A 23,139-nucleotide genomic window follows, 5' to 3' on the forward strand; every position below is an offset into this window, starting at 1 on the left:
CAAACCAGTGCTTCATATCACTATTGTGAAGACAGTTTAATAACATTTGACTTAAACTCCAATTCAGCTCCAATGTCATTTCCTATAAAAATTGTTCTCTTGCACTGTTTTTCCCCTTCCACAGGTGCATGACTTATTTCCCTACATTAAACATCTCTCACTGCTTGATCCAATCTATTCCAAAACATACTATAAATGATCTGCTCATTTCCTACTACATACAGACCCTATCAAACACTTCCCTCAGAAACGTACCAAACATTTCATATACAATAAATTACACTGAAGTGCACTGACAAGTTATGTCAGCAAATGCAGCAGCCATTTTGCGCACAGCAAAATCCCACAAACAGCAACTGGATGAGTGGCTAATATAAGTGGTAGCGACTCGGGAAGAATGATGGTCATATCACCTGAAGAGCTCCTGCTGTTAAGAAAAAATACTTGCATTTATATAGTGCCTTCAAATCCACATGACATCCTAAAGCACTTCATACCCAATGAAGTATTTTTGAAACGTTGTCACTGTTGTAATGTAGGAAACGTGGCAGCCAATTTGCACACAGCAAGCTCTCACAAACAGCAATGTAATCAGTGCTGAACTGGAGTGTCAGCCTTGATTTTTATGCTGAAGTCCTAGAGTGGGACTTGAACCTTCTGACTCAGAGACAAGAGTGCTACTACCTGAACCAACAGACTAGGTAAATAGGGCCCTGGGTTAAGTCCATCAAAGCCAAACATACTTCGGACCATGGTGCCAGGTCACAGAAAGATCCATTTGAAGGATAGTGATGAACTTGCCGAGATGAAAAGTTACCAGACAAAAAAGTACCCATAAAATTGCCACCTTAATTCGACTTGCTTCAATACGAGAGGAAACATCTCAGATACGAGCAGAGACACACTGCCTCCGTGACTCCACCTTTTATGGTGCTTACCATGGGACTCGAAGGCAGGCTAGTTCGGAGAACCGGTGATATCTTTCTCTCGATTAGATGCTTATGGATTGGTATCCGATGCAGGTATCCATAGCCAATCCCACAGCCCAAACTGGAAAAGAAAAGGAATATGCAAAGTATTTAAACCACATGCCTCATCAGTTTACAAAACATAGGAGCATGGACTTAGGAGCAGGAGTAGGCCACTCGGCCCCTTGAGCCAGCTCTGCCATTCAATAAGGTCATGGCTGATCTGGTTGTGGTCTCAATTCCTTTTCCCATCTGCCCCCCAATAAGCCAAACTCCCTTGTCAATCAAAGCTTTGCCTTGAATAAATTCATGACCCAGCCTCCACTGCTTTCTGGGGAAGAGAATTCCTCTGAAAAAATGTCTCCTCATCTCCGTCTGAAAAGGGAGACTTCTTATTCTTAAACTATGTCCCTGGTTCTTGTCTCCCCCACAAGTGGAAACATCCTCCCAGTATCTACCCTCTTCTCAGGATCTTATATATGTTGTTTCAATATCATCTCTCACTCTTCTAAACTCCGATGGGTATAGGCCCAACCTGTTCAACCTTTCTTCATAGGATAAACTCTTCATTCCAGGAATGAGTTGTGAGAACCTTCTCTGAACTGCTTCTATCTACTACTATCTTTATCTTTTTTTCCAAATGAGATGACCAAAACTGTACACAGTGCTCCAGATGTTGTCTCGCTACTGCCCTATATAGCTGCAGACTTTCCTGCTTTTATATTCCACTCCCCTTGCAATACACGCCAACATTCCATTTGCCTTCCTAATCTCTTGCTGCACCTGCACATTAACATTTATGATTTATGTACCAGGAGACTCAGATCCCTCTGTACCACCGAGTTCTGCAATCTCTCGCCACTTAAAATAGTATACTGTTTTTCTATATTTCCTGCCAAAGTGGACAAGTTCACATTTTCCCACATTTTACTCCATCTGCCAAATTTTTGCCCACTCACTTAACCTGTCTATATCCCATTGCAGACTCTTTACCTCCTCTTGACAACTTACAATCTAAACCAACCTGTTCACAATCTTAGTGTCATATTTGACCCATCTATGCCACTGAGGCTGCCTATTTCTATCTCCGTAACATTGCCCGATTTCACTCATCTCAGCTCAACTGCTGCTGAGACCCTCATTTATGCCATTGTTACCTCTGGACATAACTACTGCAACACACTCCTGTCTGGTCTCCCACATTCTACCCTCCCTTAACTGGAGATCATCCAAAACCCTACTTCCAGCATCGTAACTTGCACCCAGTCCTGTTCTCCTATCACCCCCCGTGCTCACTGACTTGCATTGGTTCCCGGTTAAGCAATGTCTTGATTTTAAAATTCTCATCCTGGTTTTCAAATCCCTTTATGGCGTTGACCCTTCTTACCTTTAATCTTCTACAGCCCCACAACTCTCCAGATATCTACGCTCATCTAATTCTGGACTCCCGAGGCTGTTCCACCATTGGTGACCGTGCCTTCAGCTGCCTAGACCCCAAGCTTCAGTAATCCCTCCCAGTACCTGTCAGTCTCTTTACCTCGCTTACCCACTTTAGGACACTCCTGAAAACCTATGTTGCTGACCAGGCTTTTGGTCATCTGACCTAATATCTCAGGTGGCTCGATGACATATTTGTTTTTATAATGCTCCTGTGAAAAATCTTGGGATATTTTATTATGCAAAAGACACTTTAAGCTGTTGTTTCGAGCACCTCTATCAACCCTCCTCTAAACCTTTTCTTCTCCAAAAGAGAACAGCCCTAGCTTCTCCAATCTATCCTCATAACTGAAGTTGCTCATCAGATTCTCGTAAATCTTTTTTGTACCCTTAGGAAGGATGTGATGGCTTTAGTAAAGTGTCATGTCCAGAAATGGACACAATACTCTAGTTGAAGCTGAATCAGTGTTTTACAAAGGTTCGTCATAATTTCTGCCCTGTGCCTCGATTCCTTATTCCCTAATTGGCCTCATCTTAAAGGCTCACAATCAGTGCCATAAGGCTGTGGCAAAAACAAATGGACTATTGGATACATTACTAGGACAATCCAATAAGCACTAAAAGCATTATACTGTCCCTATAATAAACCTTGGTCAGACTTCATACTAGATGTGCAGTTTTGGTCCAGTCATACGGTAGGTGATACAGAAAGATTGAGGGGGGCCACTAGACTGATATGCAGCTTAAAGGCCCATTGTTATCACAATAAATTGAGCGAGATGGGTCTTTTTACTTCATAAAAGTGTAAATTAGAAGATTGGACTGTGGTCTTTCAAATTATGAAAGGATTAGATAGGCAAGGGAGGACCAGGAGGCATGCACACAGGTTACATAAGCAGGGAACAAGGTTAAATGTCAGTAAGTTTCTCTTTTTGCAAAGGGTCATTAGTGACTGAAACAAGTTACTGCCTCGTGCAGGGTGGGATTCACTTCAAGGACAATTTCCTAGCTATGGCTGGTATTGCAGCTTACAAGAGTAGGTGTGCGCATTGGGCAAGATGTCTCATGGCCACTGATCACCTGGAACTTGTTTTCATTATCTTCAGGGGTCAGATTTCTCCCCTCACACCCCACCCAAAATCACCAAATTCACCTAGGTGTTTTTTTTTTGCCTCTTCTGGGAGACTGCAGTCAAGGGTTTGGGGGGGAGGAGGGGGGAGACAGAGAGGAGGAGAGGAGTCACCATGATCAATCGCATCATGACGCAATGGAACAGGCTCGATGGAGCAGCTGGTATTTACTTGTATGCCATTTTGTTACATTGCCATTGTCTGGATGTTTCTTATCTGCCACTGCATCAGAGCTGTCAGCACACATATATGCTAATCACAGCTGAACTGTAGCCTAGAACCATTGGCTTTAGAATGGCATTCTCAGGTTATATCTGGTAATGGAAAAGCACAGGCTGTACATCATAAATCAAAAAGGGCTGAACAAGTCTCAACACGACTTGGATTCTGAGCATTTTTTTTTGAAGTCACTGTTTGAGGTAATCTGAAAAGACAAGTTTTTTTAAAATAATTTTTAAAGTGAATACATGCGAATAAAATTACCTATTATTTTAGCTTACATATCTAACTGATACCTCCAATAAATTAAAACAGACATCAGTGGAATATCAAACCTCGTTTAACGCTTTGCCTAACAGATGCACTGGAATTCTCAGCTGGATCAGGTACGATCCTTCTGAAGGCATTTACACTGACAAGTTACACTGGCAGTTTAAAAAAGGTAAATCTGACCCTGTCGTACCTGCCCTCTCCACCCCATGCACTGTTAGGCGTGATAATCACCTCCCTACAATTGTCTGTGTCAGTGTTGTACACATAGATCTTTAGTGGCTTTCCGTTGTGGGATTCGATCAAAGAGAACAAATCTTCAGACTGGAACAGAAAGATAAAAACAAATGGGTAAATCAGTGCTCCAGCTCACCCCCTCCTTGATGTATTCATTAACAAAGAGTCACAATAAATAAACAGCTTTTCCTCTTCACCCCAACACTTTTGCACTGAAAACAGCAACCGCTTGGTTTGGGTAAGAAATGCCCACTAATTGTTTCACATAGTGCACTCTTTAAAATAAAAACTGACTATGGGGTAGTTTGACTACCGTAAGGTTACATGGGCCATTGCCAAACCTAGCAAGGTATAAGCAGCACTAGTAAATCAGGAGCAAACAAAGCACAGCTACCTACGACAGCAAGAGATTGTGGTCGTGGGGATGGGAAAAGAGGGGTCACAATCTTATTTCAGTTAATCTGAAAAAATAATCAAGTGCAAATACAATAACAAGTGCAATGAACAGAAAGGATCATGAAAGAGAAGCCAAAACAAAGACAAAATAGGGAGGTAATGGATTAGCACTCATCACTTCCAGTTTGTGTCTCCCCTCCCTGTTGGGTTGCAATATTATTTATCAGGTGTGTAAAATAAGAATATGTGCAGCACACACGGTTATAGGGATAAGTGCATTGAAATGTCATTACAGGAGTCCAAGTACATACCAGCATGCCTGACAAAGCAAAGCCAAGTGCCCTCTTGTATGGCAGGGCTGCCCCCAGTAACTCAGTGCTGCACTGAGTATGCACACAAAGCCATTAGGGAGCATTGATTAACTCTGGTTATTTAATGGCCTAACAGACAGAGGCCACGGTAATGAAAACAAATATTTCACAACTTGATCCTGGCAGAGGCTGAATAAGGTGTACTGAGCAACTAACTTACAAATCAGAGACTTTCCATAGCTTGTCTGGCAGCATCTGTGGAGAAAGTGTTACTGTTTCAGGTTCATTAGAATCCAACTTCGCAGAGGGTCATAGATGCTGCCAGACCTGCTAAGTATTTCCAGTATTTTCTGTTTTTATTTCAGATTTCCAGCACTCATAGCCTTTTGCTTTTGTGCTTTCCATAGTTTAATACTTGCTCCGACAACTTTGGCTTAGCAAGGAACATATTTTTGCACACCACAGGCTATTCATACTGGGTCCCGAAAGTGCATTGTTGGTTTACATGTATAAATCCAATAGTCCTCCCCAAGAGGAAAAGGAAACACTTTGCAGCTACCTCACGGAGAATGGCTTCAGCTCCAATTATGTAGTCTGTGTATGGCCGCAGACCAGCCAGTGCAGCAGGGGAATTGGGCTCCACTTCCTGCAAGAAAAGCCACAATAGATTTAAATACAAACAACACACTCACACAGACAGATAAAGTGAGTAACTCTTACAAACCCTCACCCAAGAGAATTCACATTTTTTTTTAAAGAAATTGCCAATTGTTCCCTCTTGGTATATGACCCAAATAGTGGCTCCTCATGAGTAAACGCAGCCTGCATCAACCAGCTATTTGACAAGAGGCAGAGCAGCACAGTTCAATTCAATCTTGTCCTTACCCGAGGTTCTACACATGTAAACTTCCCGGCATCCCGGCAGATACTGGAATCCTAGCTGATATTCCCCCTCCCCAGTCCAGCATCCAATCATAGTGTTTGTGCCTCTAACCCGACTGGCTCAGCAGGAACCAGGGATCAAACTTGGTACCTTGCAGTCTGTATAGCTCAATGGCTCCTTTACCCACTCAAGTCACTGCAGGAAGCTATGTTAAAATAAGAGGGAATTGATTCAGTTTCTATAACCAGCCAGCTTTACAGAAAGGCTACACTCCAAGCTCGCTCAAAAAGTGAGATTGCCCAGTCATAATACCCAAGGAACTTTACCAGTCACTCAATCAAAGACACAAGTGGGCTGCTAAAAATTCAGTTCCAAGCAGAAACACAGTCGTTATTATTATTCAGGCAAATGTCACCATCTTCAAAAGAGATCAGAAAATTATATTACATAAACACACCTTATATAAAAACAGATGCCTACACACACTTTACTACTAGACAATGGCACAGATTTTGCTGCCAGAACAACAGTAAGGCTTATGACACATGCTGTTATTTACACACAAAGCGTACAACTTCAAGTGAAGAGCAGACGTGTGGTTAGACTCACGTGTCTAAAAGTTGCTCCCCAAGTTGTGCCGCTCCATCGTGAGCTTAGCAAAAATGACATCTCTGTCAGCCTCACCATTGAAAAGCATCAAATAGGACAGCAGATTGGAACTAAACTCACCACAGAAAGTGAAACCATGTCTATTCCAGTCCAAGTACAGTTAACAGCGTGATAAGCGTTAATTACTGCCAGTTAACCTTGCTGGCAGTGAGATATTGCAAATGTGGAGTCTCTTTTCTTCAAGTTTTAATCACTGGAGATTTCAATATGTATAAAATTTTAAAGTAGCTTTTTTTAAAAAAAATTAACTTTTCTTTCAGCTCTTTTTCTTCTCTATTAATCCAATCTCAGTCCCTCTTTCTGTATAATTTGATACTGAGTTCACCCACTCTAATTCGCACTTCTTTCTCACTCCTTGCACTGTTAATTCCACAATCTTTCAATGTGATTGCTTAAGGAGCTACACAGTTGCTTACCCTGTTCACTCAGGTCCAGGATACCCTGACTCCCCTTGCAGCGACATTTATTGGCTCACACTTTCAGCAATTTGCCACACAATACATTTAAAAAGCCTAAACGTGCAAGGATATAAGTCTAACCAACGCTAAATGCCTTTATATGCCCAGCCACAGCAAATTACAGCTCAGTATATAAAAGCAAAATTGCAGCTTTGTTGCCATTACCTCTTTCCAACAAGAGGTGGCACAGTGGCCCAAAGAATTCAAATCAAATTTGCGGTGGGTGGGAGGGGAGAAGAGAAAAAAAAATAGAATTCGCATTTCTGTAGTGCCTTTCAGGGCCTTAGGATGGCCCAAAATGGCCTCATCTGGAGTATTGCGCCCACTTCTGGGCATTACACTTTAGGAAGGGTGTGAAGGCGTTGCAGAGAGGATGCAGAAAAGAATAGTTCCAGGGATGAGGAACTTCAGTTACATGGATAGTTTGGAGAAGCTGGGGCTGTTTTCCTTGGAGATGAGAAGGTTGAGAGGAGATTTGATAGAGATGTTCAAAATCATGAGGGGTCTGGACAGAGTAGATAGGGAGAAACTGTTCCCACTGGCAGAAGGATTGCAACCAGAGGACACAGATTTCGGGTAACTGGCCAAAGAAGTAATGTTCAATTGACATTTAAGAAGGAATTGGATTATTATCTGAAAAAGAAGAATGTGTAGGGGAGAAGGCAGGGGAGTGGCACTAGGTAAATTGCTCCTTCACAGCACTGGTGCAGACACAACAGGCCGAATAGCCTCCTTCTGTGCTGTAACAATTCTGTGATTCTGTGAAAACACTTGACAGTCAATGAAGTGCTTTTGAAGTATAGTCAACCACTGAATGTGGGAAACGCAATTTGTGCACAGCAATGGTTCGCAAACAGCAATGTCTTTATTTCTAACCGGGTAAATGAACAGGGAATCTGCTCCCTAACCACTACTAAAGCTGCTCTGAAAATTGCTGCTGGGAGGCGAGGGAAAGCGCTCAGCCTCTGGCCCACAGCATAGCCAAGAAGGAAAATACATCCCCACCAGACATTAACAGTCCAAAAGATATGCCCCACAACTCATCAAACCACGTATTGATGTACCAATACTGCATTCGCCCACCAGTTACAACTTTGCCAGCCGTGACTCAGTTGGCAGCATTCGCCCAAGTCAGAAGGTTCCAGGTTCAAGTCCCACGCCAGGACTTGAGCATAAAAATCAAGATCGACACTGCAGTGTCAGGATGTGCCAACTTTCGGATGAGATGCTAAGCTCTGCTCTCCCAGGTGATTCCATGGCACTATGTCAGAGAAGAGCAGGGGAAATGGTGGTGTAGTGGTAATGTCACTGGACTAATAATCCAGAGGCCCAGGCTTATTACTCTGGGGACATGTGTTCAAAACCCACCATGGCAGCTGGAATTCAAATTCAATTAATTTTTAAAAAGCTGGAATAAAAAGCTAGTCTCAGTAATAGTGACCCTGAAACCATTGTTGATTGTTGTAAAAACCCATCTGGTTCACTAATGTCCTTTAGGGAAGGAAACCTACCGTCCTTACCTGGTCTGGCCTACTTGCGACTCCAGGCCCACAGTAATGTGGTTTGACTCTGAACTGCCTTCCCAACTGGCCTAACAAGCCACTCAGTTCAAGGGCAATTAGGGATGGTCAACAGATGCCGGCCTTGCCAGTGACACCCACATCCCATAAAAAGAACAAAATAAAAAGTTATCGCCGATGTCCTGGCCAATATTTCGCCCTCAAAAGAGCTTCACCAAAAAGAAAAAAAAAATTCTGGTCATTATTGCATTGCTGTTTGTGGGAGCTTGCTGTGCACAAATTGGCTGCCGCATTTCCTACATTACAACAGTGGCCACACTTCAAAAGTACTTGATTGGCTGGAAAGCACTCCGAGTGTCTGGTGGTCATGAAAGAAGCTATACAAATGCAAGACACTATATAAACGTAAGCCTCTCTCTATTTCAGTTTTGTTCTCCATCCGATTAGTTATTCGGCTATCTATATAATGAAACTTTAACAAATAAGGTCTGCAATGCAATATCCTAAACATGTTAGTCAAACTAGGCAAAATCTTCATCAGTTGAGTTGGGTCAATTGTTTCTCCCAGTTTATAGTACACGTCTATAGCTTTATTCTGACAACCTACTGGCCAAAATACCATGCCACGGTTGGGCATAACCAAGATTTCAGCCTCTTCTTGGACAAGAGGAAGCTTGAATTGTTGCTTTTCTAAGGAATCAAATGCCTTCTTGGAGGGGTGTGGGGAGGAGGCTAGATAAGTCTTTTGCTTCTCGCTCTTCACAATTCCTAATTATAGAAAGCAGGGCCAAGCTATCCAGATGATTTCATGTTTTGCCCCACCAATGGTGCCAAGTAACCAGCCACCTGAATGTATAGAAAGATCAGCCTGCAGGTAGGGACACTATTACTAGAGTTCAGTACAGGGGCTTGCAGGTGCCACCTGTGCTCTGCCAGTCAGACAGCCAGCAAGGGCAGACTTTCCCAACTACCTTTGCCTTCCTCTCAGCTGATCTGTCTGTAGGTTTCTTCCTTCAGTTGGTTCTGTTCTTGGCAACTTTTCAGTCCTCCCCCATCCTACTGGCCCCTACCTTGCTCACCAAAAACATTTTCTCCCACCACATAATTCTGTATTCAGTAGGAAAATCATGGCTTGGGGTGGGGGGGAAGAGAGAGAAAACACAAGGCTGACTTTGAACGAAGAAGCATTCCCCACTGCAGGAAAAGTGCCTGCATGGTTACAGTGTCCCTCCTGCTAATGCCAAGCAATTTTATGATAAAGAGCTACAGGGATTAGAGACAGCATGGCGAACACAATGTATTTTGTAAACTCTTCTGCAAAGCGTTTTATCACACTTTGATATGGATTTGATGTCTCCCAAGAGGAAACCATTGCCATTCTTTCCTGTAGTGCTTTCAGGATGGAATGACACCATTGTAGCCAAGCTCACACTCAAGTAGCTCAGCTACGTAACTTGAACAGTCATTCAAACATACTTGGGGAGCATTTTACATACCAAAACATGCCAGACATTTTCATTTGCTCCTTCAAAACTGCAGAACCGAATGCTAACTCCAAGCAGCCCCTGTCCACCCCACAGGTTACTGGGTGTCGCGCTGACTTCCCGAACAGCCTGTGTCTTAGTGTTGTAAATGGCCATTTTGAGAGATTTTTCCACATGGCCTAGTAACAGATCCCTCAGCGCGTTGTCATCTTTATCCTGAAAGAAGAACAAAAAGAGAAATGACCAACTGGGCAAATTCACTACTGTACAACTAAGGGGGCCCCAAGTTTGATCCTAGTCTATGTTGAGTTAGCTGACTTCAGTAAAAATCGTAATCAAGAAGCTAAGCGTCATACAAAGCAGCATATGTTCTGCTGACATAGGGCAATGTTCCAAACACCCAGAAAGGCAACTGCTTCATTTCACATGGAAGAAACAACAAACCCGTGGCACAAAGTTCAGAGTCTAAGTTACAGCACTAACCAGGATAAAGCTGCACAGGGGTACCACCCCAAGAAGTCATGAGGAGAATCCATTGCTGCGCTTTCAGAAGTTCCATACTTCAGCTAAGATGGTAATCCCAGGTGTGTAGAGGGCAATGCATTTGACGTAGTCTACTTGGACTTCAGCAAGGCTTTTGATAAGGTCCCGCATGGGAGACTGATAACGAAGGTAAGAGCCCATGGGATCCAAGGCAATTTGGTAAATTGGATCCAGAATTGGCTGACTGACAGGAAGCAGAGGGTGATGGTCGAGGGGTGTTTTTGTGACTGGATGCCTGTGTCCAGTGGGGTTCCACAGGGATCGGTGTTGGGTCCCTTCTTGTTTGTGGTATATATAAACGATTTAGACTTGAATGTAGGAGGGTTGATCAGTAAGTTCGCGGATGACACGAAAATTGGTGGGGTGGCAAATAGTGAGGAGGATAGCCTTAGATTACAGGAGGATATAGACGGGCTGATCAGATGGGTTGATCAGTGGCAAATGGAATTTAATCCGGATAAGTGTGAGGTGATGTTCTTGGGCAGGATAAACAAGTCCCAGGGATACACGATGAATGGTAGGACCCTGGGAAATACCAAGGATCAGAGGGACCTTGGTGTGCATGTCCACAGGTCCCTTAAGGTAGCGGGACAGGTAGATGTGGTTAAGGCGGCATATGGGATACTTGCCTTTCTTAGCTGAGGCAAAGAATATAAGAGCAGGAGCTGGAACTGTATAAAACGCTGGTTAGGCCACAGCTAGAGTATTGCGTACAGTTCTGGAATCCGCATTATAGGAAGGATGTGATTGCACTAGAGAGACTGCAGAGGAGATTTACCAGGATGTTGCCTGGGCTGGAGAGTTTTCGTTATGAGGAGAGATTGGATAGACTGGGGTTATTTTCCCTGGAGCAGAGGAGATTGAGGAGGGACATGATTGAGGTGTATAAAATTATGGAGGGACATAGATAGGGTAGACAGGAAGGAACTTTACCCCTTGGTGGAGGGATCAATAACCAGGGGGCATAGATTTAAGGTAAGGGACAGGAGGTTTAGAGGGGATGCGAGGAAACAATTTTTTCACCCGTGGGAATCTGGAACTCACTGCCTGAAAGGGTGGTAGAGGCAGAAACCCTCATAACATTTAAGAAGTATTTGGATGTGCACTTGCGATGCCATGGCATACAAGGCTATGGGCCTAGTGCTGGAAAATGGGATTAGAATAGTTAGGTACTTGTTTGACCGGCGCAGACTCGATGGGCCAAAGGACCTTTTTCTGTGCTGTAGACCTCTACAATTCTATGGACTAGTAACCCAGAGCCCCAGGCTAATGCTCTGGGGACATGGGTTCAAATCCCACCATGGCAGCTGGTGGAATTTAAATTCAATTAATAAAAACTGGAATTGAAAGCTAGTCTCAGTAATGGTGACCATGACAACTATGATTGATTGTCGTAAAAACCCACTAATGTTCTTTAGGGAAGGAAATCTGCTGTCCTTACCTGGTCTGGCCTACATGTGACTTCACAGCAATGTGGTTGACTCTTAACTGCCCTCTGCAATGGCCTAGCAAGCCACTCAGTTCAAGGGCAATTAGGGATGGGCAACAAATGCTGGCCCTGCCAGTGACACCCACATCCCATGAATGGATAAAAGATCTGCAAAACGGTGCTGGACAACTTGATTATATTGCTTTTACGTTTCAACATGCCAGAGCTGCAATAAGGAAATGAAGGCTCTATACTGTAGTACTCTAAGTGAGGAGCCAATGGTGTTTCCATTAGCCAGCACCTCAAAAAAAAGATATTTCATTGTCCTCCCCTCCCCCAAAGCACTGAACACATAGGCAGCCACCAATTTTTTCTGGCCGCAAGTCAGTTAAACACTCAGCTCACTCACACAAGATTGATGCTCAGGGGAAACCCTCAAGTAATCCTCATCCTGCCACCCCACGCTCTCCCAAACTGGCCGAGAGGATTTCTGCACAGCCGAGTCAAATGCCATTGAAATGCTTAAAACCAGCCATGGCTGGGAATGCAGTTTTTAAAGCGCTCTGAATACAGCGTAAAAGGAGGAGAAGTCAACATTTACAAGGTTGGATTGAGAGGTTATGACACGCCAAGGTAAGCAGAGCTCCAGCCTCTGCAGCCTCAAGCGATGGCAAGCAGAATCAGGCGTGTGGCTCGATTTAAGGGTCTCGAAAGTGGATGGCGATATGGAGAACAGGACTACTTATGCTGGTGTTACATCAGGAAGGTAGCAGCAATCAATAAACAACTGTGCTACATAGCTTAGAGAACTGAGAGGTCAGTTAAACGAATAGGTAAATTTAATACTGACATGAAAGAACAAAAAAAAGTTGGCAGCAGAAAACTAGGATTAATTGACAGGAAAAGAGCGTATATAAGATTTTTTATGTAGCTTTTCTGAAGCCAAGACTGATGCGGCTTTGAACATTGCTATTGATACAGTAAAGCTTCAAATGTAAATTACTACATGGAAACACCAAGAACATAAACTCACCAGCCTCGTATCACCTGCTGAAATGATAAAATCAAAGAACGGTTCCAGCCCAGCCCAGTACCCCGGGGAGTTCTCCTGCACCTGCTCAAAGGAAAAACACTTCATCACAAAGTACTGACCAGTCTTTATTTTTTGCAGTTAAAAGATGTGGATTTAAATAAACAGAACATTTGAAGTATCTTTCTTTTTATATATATTCCCATCTCAAGAACATCCCCCATGTGTTACTCTTGTCTCTTTCACATTTCAGTTCAGCTATTGGCGTCCACAGGCTTGACCAAGGCCTGAAGTTCAAACGTGCACAGGCAGCTCCTAATATTCTACCTTCTCTTGTGCTTAGTGGGTACTAGCAACATAGGAGGGGGCCAGTTAGCCCCGAGCCTGCTCTGTCATTCAGTGAGATCATGGCTGATCTGCAACCTTTGCCCCATATCCCTTCATACCTTTGGCTAACAAAAATCTATCAATTTCAGATTTAAAATGAACCATTATCAATTGCCGTTTGCCTGAAGAAACATTTTCTAATTTCAGTCCTGAAAGATCTGCCCCTAATTTTTATACTAAATCCTCTAATCCTTAACTCCCCCAACCAGTGGAAATAGCCTCCATCTACCCATCTGTTCCCCTTAATATCTTGAAAACTTTTATCAAATCAACCCTTAAGCTTTTCAATTCTAAGGAATACAATCCTCCTTTGTGTAATCTCTCCTGGAGAGTCCACTGAGACCACTAACTCCAAGAAAGACACAGTTAAAGGAGGTTTTCCTGGCAGGCAGTTTTATTAAATCCAGCAAGTATACTCAGCGCCACAGCCTGCAATGCGAGATGCAGAAAGAGCAGGAGACCCCCAACATCCGTGTGCTGAGAATATTAAGACTGCAACAGGACATCTTGAACAGATAGTGCAGCTGTTTGAATCTGCTAGCAATCATCAAGACCTAGCAATCATCAAGAGTTAGGAAGGTAAAGTTGAGATATTAACATTTGAGAAATTAAGATTTATTGGCACAAAGGCTGTTCAACTTTCGTTTCATTCATTTGTTTTCCAGGCTTGCCATACTAGTATCACATCTATGAAAAAGTAAGATCAAAGGTCCCAGAAGAATCAGCCTGTTCTGAAGTTTAGCACCTAAGGACAAGATCAGTCACTGAATGAGACTTAAGCTAAAAGCAAAAAACTGTGGATGCTGGAAATCCAAAACAAAAACAAAAATACCTGGAGACTTGATCACTCCTGCATCTAAACCACAAGAACACAAGAGATAGGGGCAGTAGGCCATACAGCCAGTCGAACCTGCTTCACCATTATAGCTGATCTTGGACTTCAACTCCATTTCCCTTGATTCCCTGAGACACCAAAAATCCATCTATCCCAGCCTTAAATGAATTCAATGATGGAGCATCCACAACCCTCTGGGGTAGAGAATTCCAAAGATTCACAACCCTCTGAATGAGAAATTAAGTATTGCTGAAAAAAGACATTTTGTCAAAGCTTTTCATCTTGCATTCATCAGGACAGTTGCAAGAGTGCCAATGTCAGTGGAAGCAACAACTTTATACTGTATGTGAAGAGACTGCTGATTGGTTGGCAAGTACACTCTGATTGGTAGAGGTGTTGCCATGGAGAGTGCACCAGTTAATGGTGACTGACAGTTAACTGCCAAGCGTTGTTTGAAATTTTAAACCAGGCAGCTTGACTGATTGGTCAAGGCATTGCCCTGAGGGATAAGTGATAGCCATTCACTGGTTCATTGCTCTATCACTTATTCCTCAGGGGCAACGCCTCTACCAGAGTCCACTTGCCAACCAACTAGCACTCTCATCTCATACAGCATAAAGTCATTGCTTACCCTGACATTGGTATTCCTCCAATTGACCCGATGAGTGCAAGACAAAAAGCTTTGACAAAATGTCCTTTTGCGGCAATACTCAAGTTCTACCAAACGACCAGTTGAAGAAATGTCTCCTCATCTCAGTCCTAAATGATCGTCCGCTTATCCTGAGACTGTGCCCCCATGTTCTAGATTCCCCAGCCAGGGAAAACAAGCTCTCAGTTGTCAAACCCCTCCAGAATCTTCTATGTTTCAATGAAATAAGTCCATGAATTAAGGTGAAGTGTCATGCAAGCTATGAAAAGAGCAATTTCACACAATGAACATGTATTGCTTGTAGCTCAGGTCCATTGTTGCAGCCAGGTACAACAGCTAAATAACTGAGGGAATTCGTGATGGCATGGACCAGCCAAGTTCTACAGGGAAAATGGGATAAAGATATGGTTTGTTGAAGTTTCATCTTCAAGCAGAGAGCTATCAGCAACATAGGCAAGTGGTGGCTGCCAAATAATGGAACATCAATGTCACAGCTCTTGGAAAATGTCTCGCACAGGATTAACAGATTGTTGTACTGCAATGCTTTAGTAATGAAGTGAGTTCAGCATTTAGGACCCACATGTAACAAGGTCTTTCTATAACCAGGTGAAAGGTTCAATTAATGTAGACTACAGCTTCCCTCATGGCTGCCTCCCCTCATCAGTATTTACAACACTCCAGATGTACTGGTGACTTCACATAGCAGGCACCCGCCCTCCACCCCCACACCCCCAGCCCACCACAGTGGAACGAGTCCAAGTTTCAGAAACAGACACCACTGCAGACCCACTAAAACATGGGTCTACAACTGAACTGTTAACGAAAACCAATTCACTTGTCTTATGTAAATATAGAGAGCCAGTTCCACACATTTGCTTTTAGTGGAGGTCCGTGTAAAGACAGGGTTCAGCGTATAGTGTACAGAGCACAATTTCAAAATCTGTGGATAGCACATACTGGGAAGTATATGTGAACTCTGAAAAGGATAGTGATAAACTTCAAGAGGACATAAGCAGTTTGGTAGAATGGGCAGACAAAATTTAATGCAGTGATGTGTGAAGTCATTCATTTTGACAGGAAGAACAAAGAAAGACAGTTTAAAATAAAGGGTCCAATTCTAAAGGAGTGGGGAGGTGGCAGGAGCAAGGGAAGATTGGCAGGGTAGAGGGGGAGAAACCGTTCTCATTGGCAGATGGGTCGAGGACCAGAGGACACCAATTTAAGGAGATCAGTAGAAGAAGCAACAGTGACATGGAACCATATGTGCACAAAAGGAAGTTATGATTAACTTTCTAAAACATTGGTTCTGCCTCAACTAGAGCAGTGTGTCCATTTCTGGGCACCATACTTTAGGAAGGGTGTGAGGCATTAGAGAGGGTGCAGAAAACATTAATGGGACTGTTTCAAATATAAAGAATTTCAGATAAGTGGATAGACTGAAGAAGCTGGGGATGTTCTCCTTGAAGATGAGAAGATCAAGAGGATATTTGATAGAGGTTTTCAAAATCATAGGGGTCTGGGCAGAATAGAGAGAGGGAGAAATTGTTCCTATCAGCAGAAGGGTCAAGAACCAGAGGACAGCGATTTAAGGTGACTGGCAAAAGAAACAGCAGCAACATGAGGAAAACTTCTTTTATGCAACATATAGTTAGGATCTGGAATGCACTGCCTGAGAGTGTAGTGAAGGCAGATTCAATAAAAAGAGAATTGGATAATTATTTGAAGCAAAAGCATTTGCAAGGCTATGGGGAAAAGGCAGGGGAGTGGGCTTCGGTGAGTTGCTCTTCCAGAGAGCCTGCACAGACACGACGGGCTGAATAGCCCCTTTCTGTGCTGTAACCATCCTATGATTCCCTAATCCAAATGATAAAGTGGGAGAGCAGGTGCACAAACAGCACTATCCCAAAACAGGGCGTGATATCAAGCACAAAAGCACCGTTACATAACACAGTTGTTCTTTTCAAGGCTGAAAGGCTTTCATTTCTCTAGCGACTCCTTAAGCATGGTTGTCTTCATTTCTGTGCAAAATGAAGACACATTCTTTTGTGCCTTCCACCCAAATGGAGAAGCAACCCACTACTGCCAGGAGAAAGGAGTGAGGTAGGAAAAAAAAGAAAAACCAACTTAAAAAGAAAAGAGTTGCATTTATACAACCGCAGGAAGCACTTTACAGCCAATGAAGGGCTTTTTAAAAGTGTAATTTAAAGACACAGCTGCCAATTTTTACACAGCAAGCTCCCACAAACAGCAATGAGATAATGACCAGATAATCTGGTTTTTGTGTGATAATGGCTGAGGGATAAATACTGTCCACCTCTGACAACGCAGGGCCAGCCTGGATTTCCATGCTCTAGTCTCTGAAGTGAGACTTGAAGCCACAACCTTCTGACTCAGACGCAACAATCTGCTGCCCGTCAAGCCATGGCTAGCATCCTGCTGGCTCATGATCAAATGGGAAACAGGAGATATAATTGGAGCTCAGTAGTTCCAACTCAACCTGGACTCAGTGGAAGGTCTGAATCACAGTCTAATAACAAGAGGAATGCTGCTTAATGCTGCTTTTGCAACTTAACTAGCTCTGAAACCCAACACTGCAGGTCTCAATGCTGCTTTTCTCTTCAGATAGGCAGGATAAAAATTTTCTTTTTAAGGAGACAGGGGGAGAGCACTTTAGACTAAAAGTGCTTTTTTCTCCTCCTCATCACCTAACAAGAGGGAATCAAATCCACACAGGAAAATTCCACTTGGCATTTAGCCTGGGGTGTGTTACTTCCGAGTTCAGGAGAGCTGGGAAACAAATCAACTTCACAGCTTTGGTAAATTTAACCCTCCAACTCCAGGCTGACATTAAGTCACACCACATCCAGTCTGACGCTGTTCCTTGCTCCGGTGTACTGCAGTGCTGAGAGTTTCAGCTCCACTGCCTTGCTTATCTGTCCTGGACGATGTTTTATTCCTTTAGAGATTCAATACTTGAAGTTCTATTAAAAAGGTTATGCATCCTCTTGAACAAGCATATGCAAATTATTCTTGTCCACCTATTTGACAATTCCCCACACAGTAACACTGCTCCTGTGCACTCTCCAAGATGACTTCATTGTGCTGCAGGAGGTCACAATAATCCAACAGAAAGTTTTCCCCTGCATCCTCCCACACACACACACACTGCCTCAATAAACTGTACAATCGTATCAGTTCAATGAATATTTGCAGTTACACAGCAGTTTATGAAGTAATTAAAATATCTCAAAAGCACTTCACAAAATGAATTACCACAGAGGTGCAATGTTAGCAAACGAGGTACTCATTCTGCTAACTATAAATGTCCAATGGGATTGACATCCAATTGATCTGTTTTTTGCTAGTTTAGGGAAAATGTTAGGCACTCCAAGTACCGTTCATCGAAGAGTGCCACATGATCCTCAACACCAATCTGAACCAGCAGATGAGACCTCAGTTTAACATGAAGGACAGCAATTGGATTACTGCAGCAACAACTTTTACAGCACAGGGGATTCAAAGGAGCCAAGTAGGAAAGGGACAGCTGTTAGGGAAGGCGTTAGAAAGTATGACCCAATAACTAGGTTTTAAGACTACTGAAGGTGGCAAAAGAGAAGAATGAAGGGGGAGGAAGTTTTGAGCAGAATTTTGGGGTGCAATTGAAAGTTCAGCACTGCTGGTGGCAGCAATGGAGGGGAGGGGAGGGGAGGGGAGGGGAGCAACCAGAGGGCGCATTCAGGGATAAAGGCTGGAAAATTGCACAGGTAGGATAGAGCAAGGTACTGGAGTATTTGAAACAAGGACAAGGATTTGAGAGCCTATAGACAGGGGGACCAGCCAGCCAGCAGTCAGTGAGGATGGGGTTGGGAGCAGCATGAAACATCATACAAGACAGGACCCAAGCCACAGGCCTCTGGATGAGGTGGACTTGATAGAAGAGAGGGAGCAAGAGAGGACAAGAGCACTAAAGCAAGGGGTCTGGGGGGGAGAAAGCAGCTCTTCAGCAGGTCAACAAAACCAGCAAGGTCACTGCTGATAGTGGACCAGAGAAGAAGTTGGGAGTTACAAGTCAATCAAGATTACATCCTCAATTCCCAGTGTTAGATTTGAGCCATCAAGCATCTGATCCTGAGGTGATTGTTCCATTGGCTGATCCACATTGACACTAGCAAACATGTTCTTGCGTTACTTCAATTTGCTACAAGTGCTTTATCTGACAGCAGTTAAACTGGAAACTCAACACTAAGAAACTTGCTGTGGCAAGCATTCAAAAGGTTGCTTAGCTTCATTTGTTACCAAAGAGTCAAGAAAAAACGCAAAACCAAATCAACTCAAATCTGCTAACAAAACTTTCACCAACTGAAAAAAAAGGTCAAAATGATTCGAGTAACACTGTCAACAATGTGCAAATATACTCCATGAGTACCCATGAAACTACAAGGCCTCCCCACCACAACCCCCACCCCTCTGTCCTCCCCAAGCTAGTCAGTGCCGATGGAACCGCTACCCCCGGCCCCCATTCATGAAACCACATTGCCAGCCAGTAGCAGGGAGCCATACCCACCTCCACTACAATTGGCTTCCTGTGGAGTCATAACCACCCCCCCACCAACTCCCAAATCCAAACCCCTCCCATCACAGTCAGCCCACACAACACACCCCCCGCCTCCAGGAACCAAACCCCTCCCCACCAGTCAGTGTCTCCAACAGCAAAATCCAAGGAGCTAAAAACTGTATCATCACTGCAGCAGAGCACAGCCAATTCTGATCCACTGTTACAGTTTGAGTCTGATCTATCCTTGACAGGCTATAACAGGAACACTAAGCATAAGAATGCAACTTGCAGCTCTTCAATTTAATAATTTCGGTTTAAAATATTATGTTGCCTATTTTTCAGTAAAGTTCTACTTACACATGTGCTACTGATAGTCTTGACAGCATCTACAACCCCTTTATTCCCCACAAACTTGTATCTTTCAGGTTTGTTCTCAGCATATGGACAATACTGACAAGGCTGCAGTTACTGCCCATCTCTGCTTGCAATGAAGTGGTACTGACGGTGAACTGCCTTCTCGAACTGCTGCAGTCCTTATGTTGGTGCACCAATAATAGGAGTTTGCACTTTTTAAGTGGTCGAGTGGCTTCCTCGGCTACTTCAGAGGGGATTAAAAGTTATCCATCTAGTGTGTGATGTCAACCTGAACAAGTACGGGTGGCAGGTTCCCTTACCCTGAAGGATGCTAGTCAAACAGTTGGGTTTTAACACCAGATAGCAGGACAAGTTGTTAAAAAGGAACTTTAGAAACAGGAGGCAGAAAGTGCAGAAGCAAGAAAGTTATGCCAAACCTTTATAAATCACAGGTTAGGCCTCAGCTCCATTACCGAGTCCAATCCTGGGCACCAATGCTCTAGAGGAAGGATGCCAAAGTCTTGAAGAGGGTGCAAAGCAGAATGGCTGGAATGGTATCAGGGAATGGGGGAATTCAATGGTGTGGAGAGCCTAGGGAAGAATTGCTCTCCTGAAAGCAGGGGAGATTTAATAGAGGCCTTCAATTCCAAGAAATTTTAGTGGAATAAACAGGGAGAAACTGTTTCCAATGGTGGCTGCGTTGGTAACCAGAGGGCACTAATTAAAGACGACAGGCGGCGAGGGATTTATTACATGAACATAGTGATGGGTTATAATTAGAAATAAATGGGCCGAAAGTTGGTGAAAGTTTCCAAAGGAACTGAGATATAAAAGGGACAGGGCTACAGGGAACGAACTGAAGAGTGGATAACTCTTTCAAAGAGCTGGCACAGGCACAATGCACCTCCTACTGTACTTAGAAATCTAGGATTATGTTTTGTAGCTCCAGTATATTGGATGTGGAGTGCAGCAAAATGAAGTAATTCATTTCATCTTCCTTTCATAAGTATCTTTCCCTGGAACTAGGCCAACATTAATGGATTGACACTAGCAGTGCTAAGTGCCACGTCAGGAACTTTCCATCTATTTAGGACAAAAACAGAAGCATCACTGGAAGCACAATGAGCTATTCTACAGCAGCGAGTTCAGGAACAAAACCAGCCTACTAACGTGATTACTAGCATTAAAATGCAATTATTTTAAAAGGGGTAACATCAGTTGTTAAAGTATCTTGCAATATTTAATGACACAAGTAGCTATCAGTTGCAATTGTATGCTACAAAATGCAAGACATCCAAGAAGAAACCCTAATCTACATACGACCTAGTCCAGTAGTTGGGGCCTGCAAACTTATTTTCAGTCCAAGTCCTGACTGGCTCTGGTAACAGCACCATGCACAGGACGACACCATCTTCCCCCAGCTCAAGATCTAAAAGAGGGACAGGGCAGGGGGTGGAATTGTGCCTTGAGCAATAGAGTTTACTTTGTAGAGGAAAAGAAATGAAAACATTAACAGCTCAGGCTACAGGGTTGGAATGGAGACAGAAAGAGATGGATGTAAAGTAGTTACTTTACTGGACTAATAATCCAGGGACATAAGCTCAAATTCCACCTTGAGCAGTTGGAGAATTTGAATTCAGTTCATTAAATAAATGTGGAATATAAAAGCTAGCAGCAGCAATGACGATGATCAAACTACAGAATTATTGTAAAAGCCCATCTGGTTCACAAATGTCCTGTAGGGAAGGAAAATGCTATCCTTACCCAGTCTAGCCTATAGGTGACTCTAGACCCACAGCAATGTGGTTGCCTCTCAACCACCCTCAAACGATCTGGCAAGTTTGTCAATTGTATATAACCGCAATGCATGTAAGAAGGCTCACTGCCACATTCTCAAGGGCAATTAGGGATAGGCAACAAATGCTGGGCTTACTAGTGACACTCGCATGAACGAATAAAAAAAAAGGTCAATTATATAGATTAGATGTAAACAGTACATTTGTAGGAACGAATGTACGATGAAACATATTTGTGTGCTCTGCCCGAAGGCAGGTTCTTGGCTCATTGTTTGCTGATGCTTCATCCTGGGCTGTTTTCTTGGCAGACTTTGTCGGTGCTGGTTTGCCATCGCCTTGCGCTCTGAGGGGCAGGGTGAGGGGGCAGCCCCAAGTCAACCCCCACTGTTGGCATTATTCACACACCAGCCATCTAAGCTCTTTAAAGCACACAATACACAAACTACACTATTAAAATACTGTACATACATTAAAAAAAAAAGGAGCAGATACAGCTAGACATTTGACATCAGGCTCTTTAAGTGATTTACATATCAGAAAAATGTCCAGGCTGTTCACTTAATTCAAGGCAAGTGGAAGCTGCAGCCAATTCTCAGCTTGTTCGACATGAGCCTGAGGAACCAGCCATTTGAGGTGGGAACAATTCAACGGCTCATTTCTTACCACCCCTCCCTCCCCCCCCACCCCCACAAAAAAACAACTTCCCCCACAGCAAAGGTTACAAGCAGCAAAGACATTTTAAACAACATGAAGAAAAAAAAAAGTTGAGAATAAATCCGCGGCGGTCGTTAAGAAGCTGGAAGGCCGACTAGGCCTCAGCCCCGAGCTCGATTTCTCCCCCTCTCGCAGGCACACGTACCCGAAGAACATGGAATCCTTCGGTCCTGCCGCCGGGAAGCGCCGCGCTCTGAGAGCCTCCCATCGGCGACTCTTTCAATCCCAAGTCTCAGCGAAGGAGGGAGGGTGGGTGGGTGGGTTTGGGGTTGATGGGGGGGGGGGGGAGGGGGGTTTAGAAACCGGGAAACTTTTAATTCGAGGTTGGGGGGGGGTGGGGGGGAAGCCGAATACATTCAAATAAAAACCACGTCTTAAAAAATGATAAATAGGCACCGACCCGCCTCCTAGCAACGGGCACAGCTTGACAGGCAGCAGGGTCGGCCAATCATCTTTCAGGCCGGCCGGGTGAGGATTGTTTTATTGGCCAACAGCGAAAAGGGCGGGGTTTGTTGCCGCCTTAGCAACCTGCGATGATTGACGGGGATGTTAGCCTTTTGGGTTGGTCCATCAAGGCCCTTGGGTTGACACGTTGTAACTGGTGGAGTACTACAAGGACCCACCTCCTGACTCCCCCAAAGCCTGGCCACCTTCTACTCTGTACACTAATGAGATTCTCAATAAATTTTGGTGTAAGCTGTCAACTCTTTCGAGTACATTCACAGTTCTTGACTTTTTTTTTTCCCCCAGGAAACTCTTTCGAGTTATCAACAGTCACAGATTGCAACTCTTTCGAGTACAATCACAGTTCTTGGTTTTCCGGGAGTGGGACATGAACTCACAACCCTCTGATTCAAAGGCGAGG

The 23,139-nt window shown here is 43.7% G+C and overlaps 1 protein-coding gene across 3 annotated transcripts in view; it reads right to left on the minus strand.

Moving 5' to 3' along the window:
* Nucleotides 1-22,650, minus strand: part of LOC144672673 (Golgi reassembly-stacking protein 2-like) — a 45,003-nt gene extending 22,353 nt beyond the window's left edge. For all 3 annotated transcript variants that reach the window (XM_078534558.1, XM_078534559.1, XM_078534557.1), the window contains exons 1-6: nt 22,420-22,650; nt 12,988-13,068; nt 9,995-10,198; nt 5,528-5,614; nt 4,218-4,348; nt 939-1,050 (exon numbers count right to left, since the gene is read on the minus strand). In XM_078534558.1, the coding sequence (XP_078390684.1) occupies nt 939-1,050; nt 4,218-4,348; nt 5,528-5,614; nt 9,995-10,198; nt 12,988-13,068; nt 22,420-22,482 (678 nt within the window). In that variant the 5' untranslated portion in view covers nt 22,483-22,650. The remainder of the gene's footprint in view (nt 1-938; nt 1,051-4,217; nt 4,349-5,527; nt 5,615-9,994; nt 10,199-12,987; nt 13,069-22,419) is intronic.
* Between the last annotated feature and the right edge of the window lie 489 nt (nt 22,651-23,139).

The sequence above is a fragment of the Cetorhinus maximus genome, chromosome X (assembly GCF_964194155.1).
Source record: "Cetorhinus maximus chromosome X, sCetMax3.hap1.1, whole genome shotgun sequence".
Taxonomy (NCBI): Eukaryota; Metazoa; Chordata; class Chondrichthyes; order Lamniformes; family Cetorhinidae; genus Cetorhinus; species Cetorhinus maximus.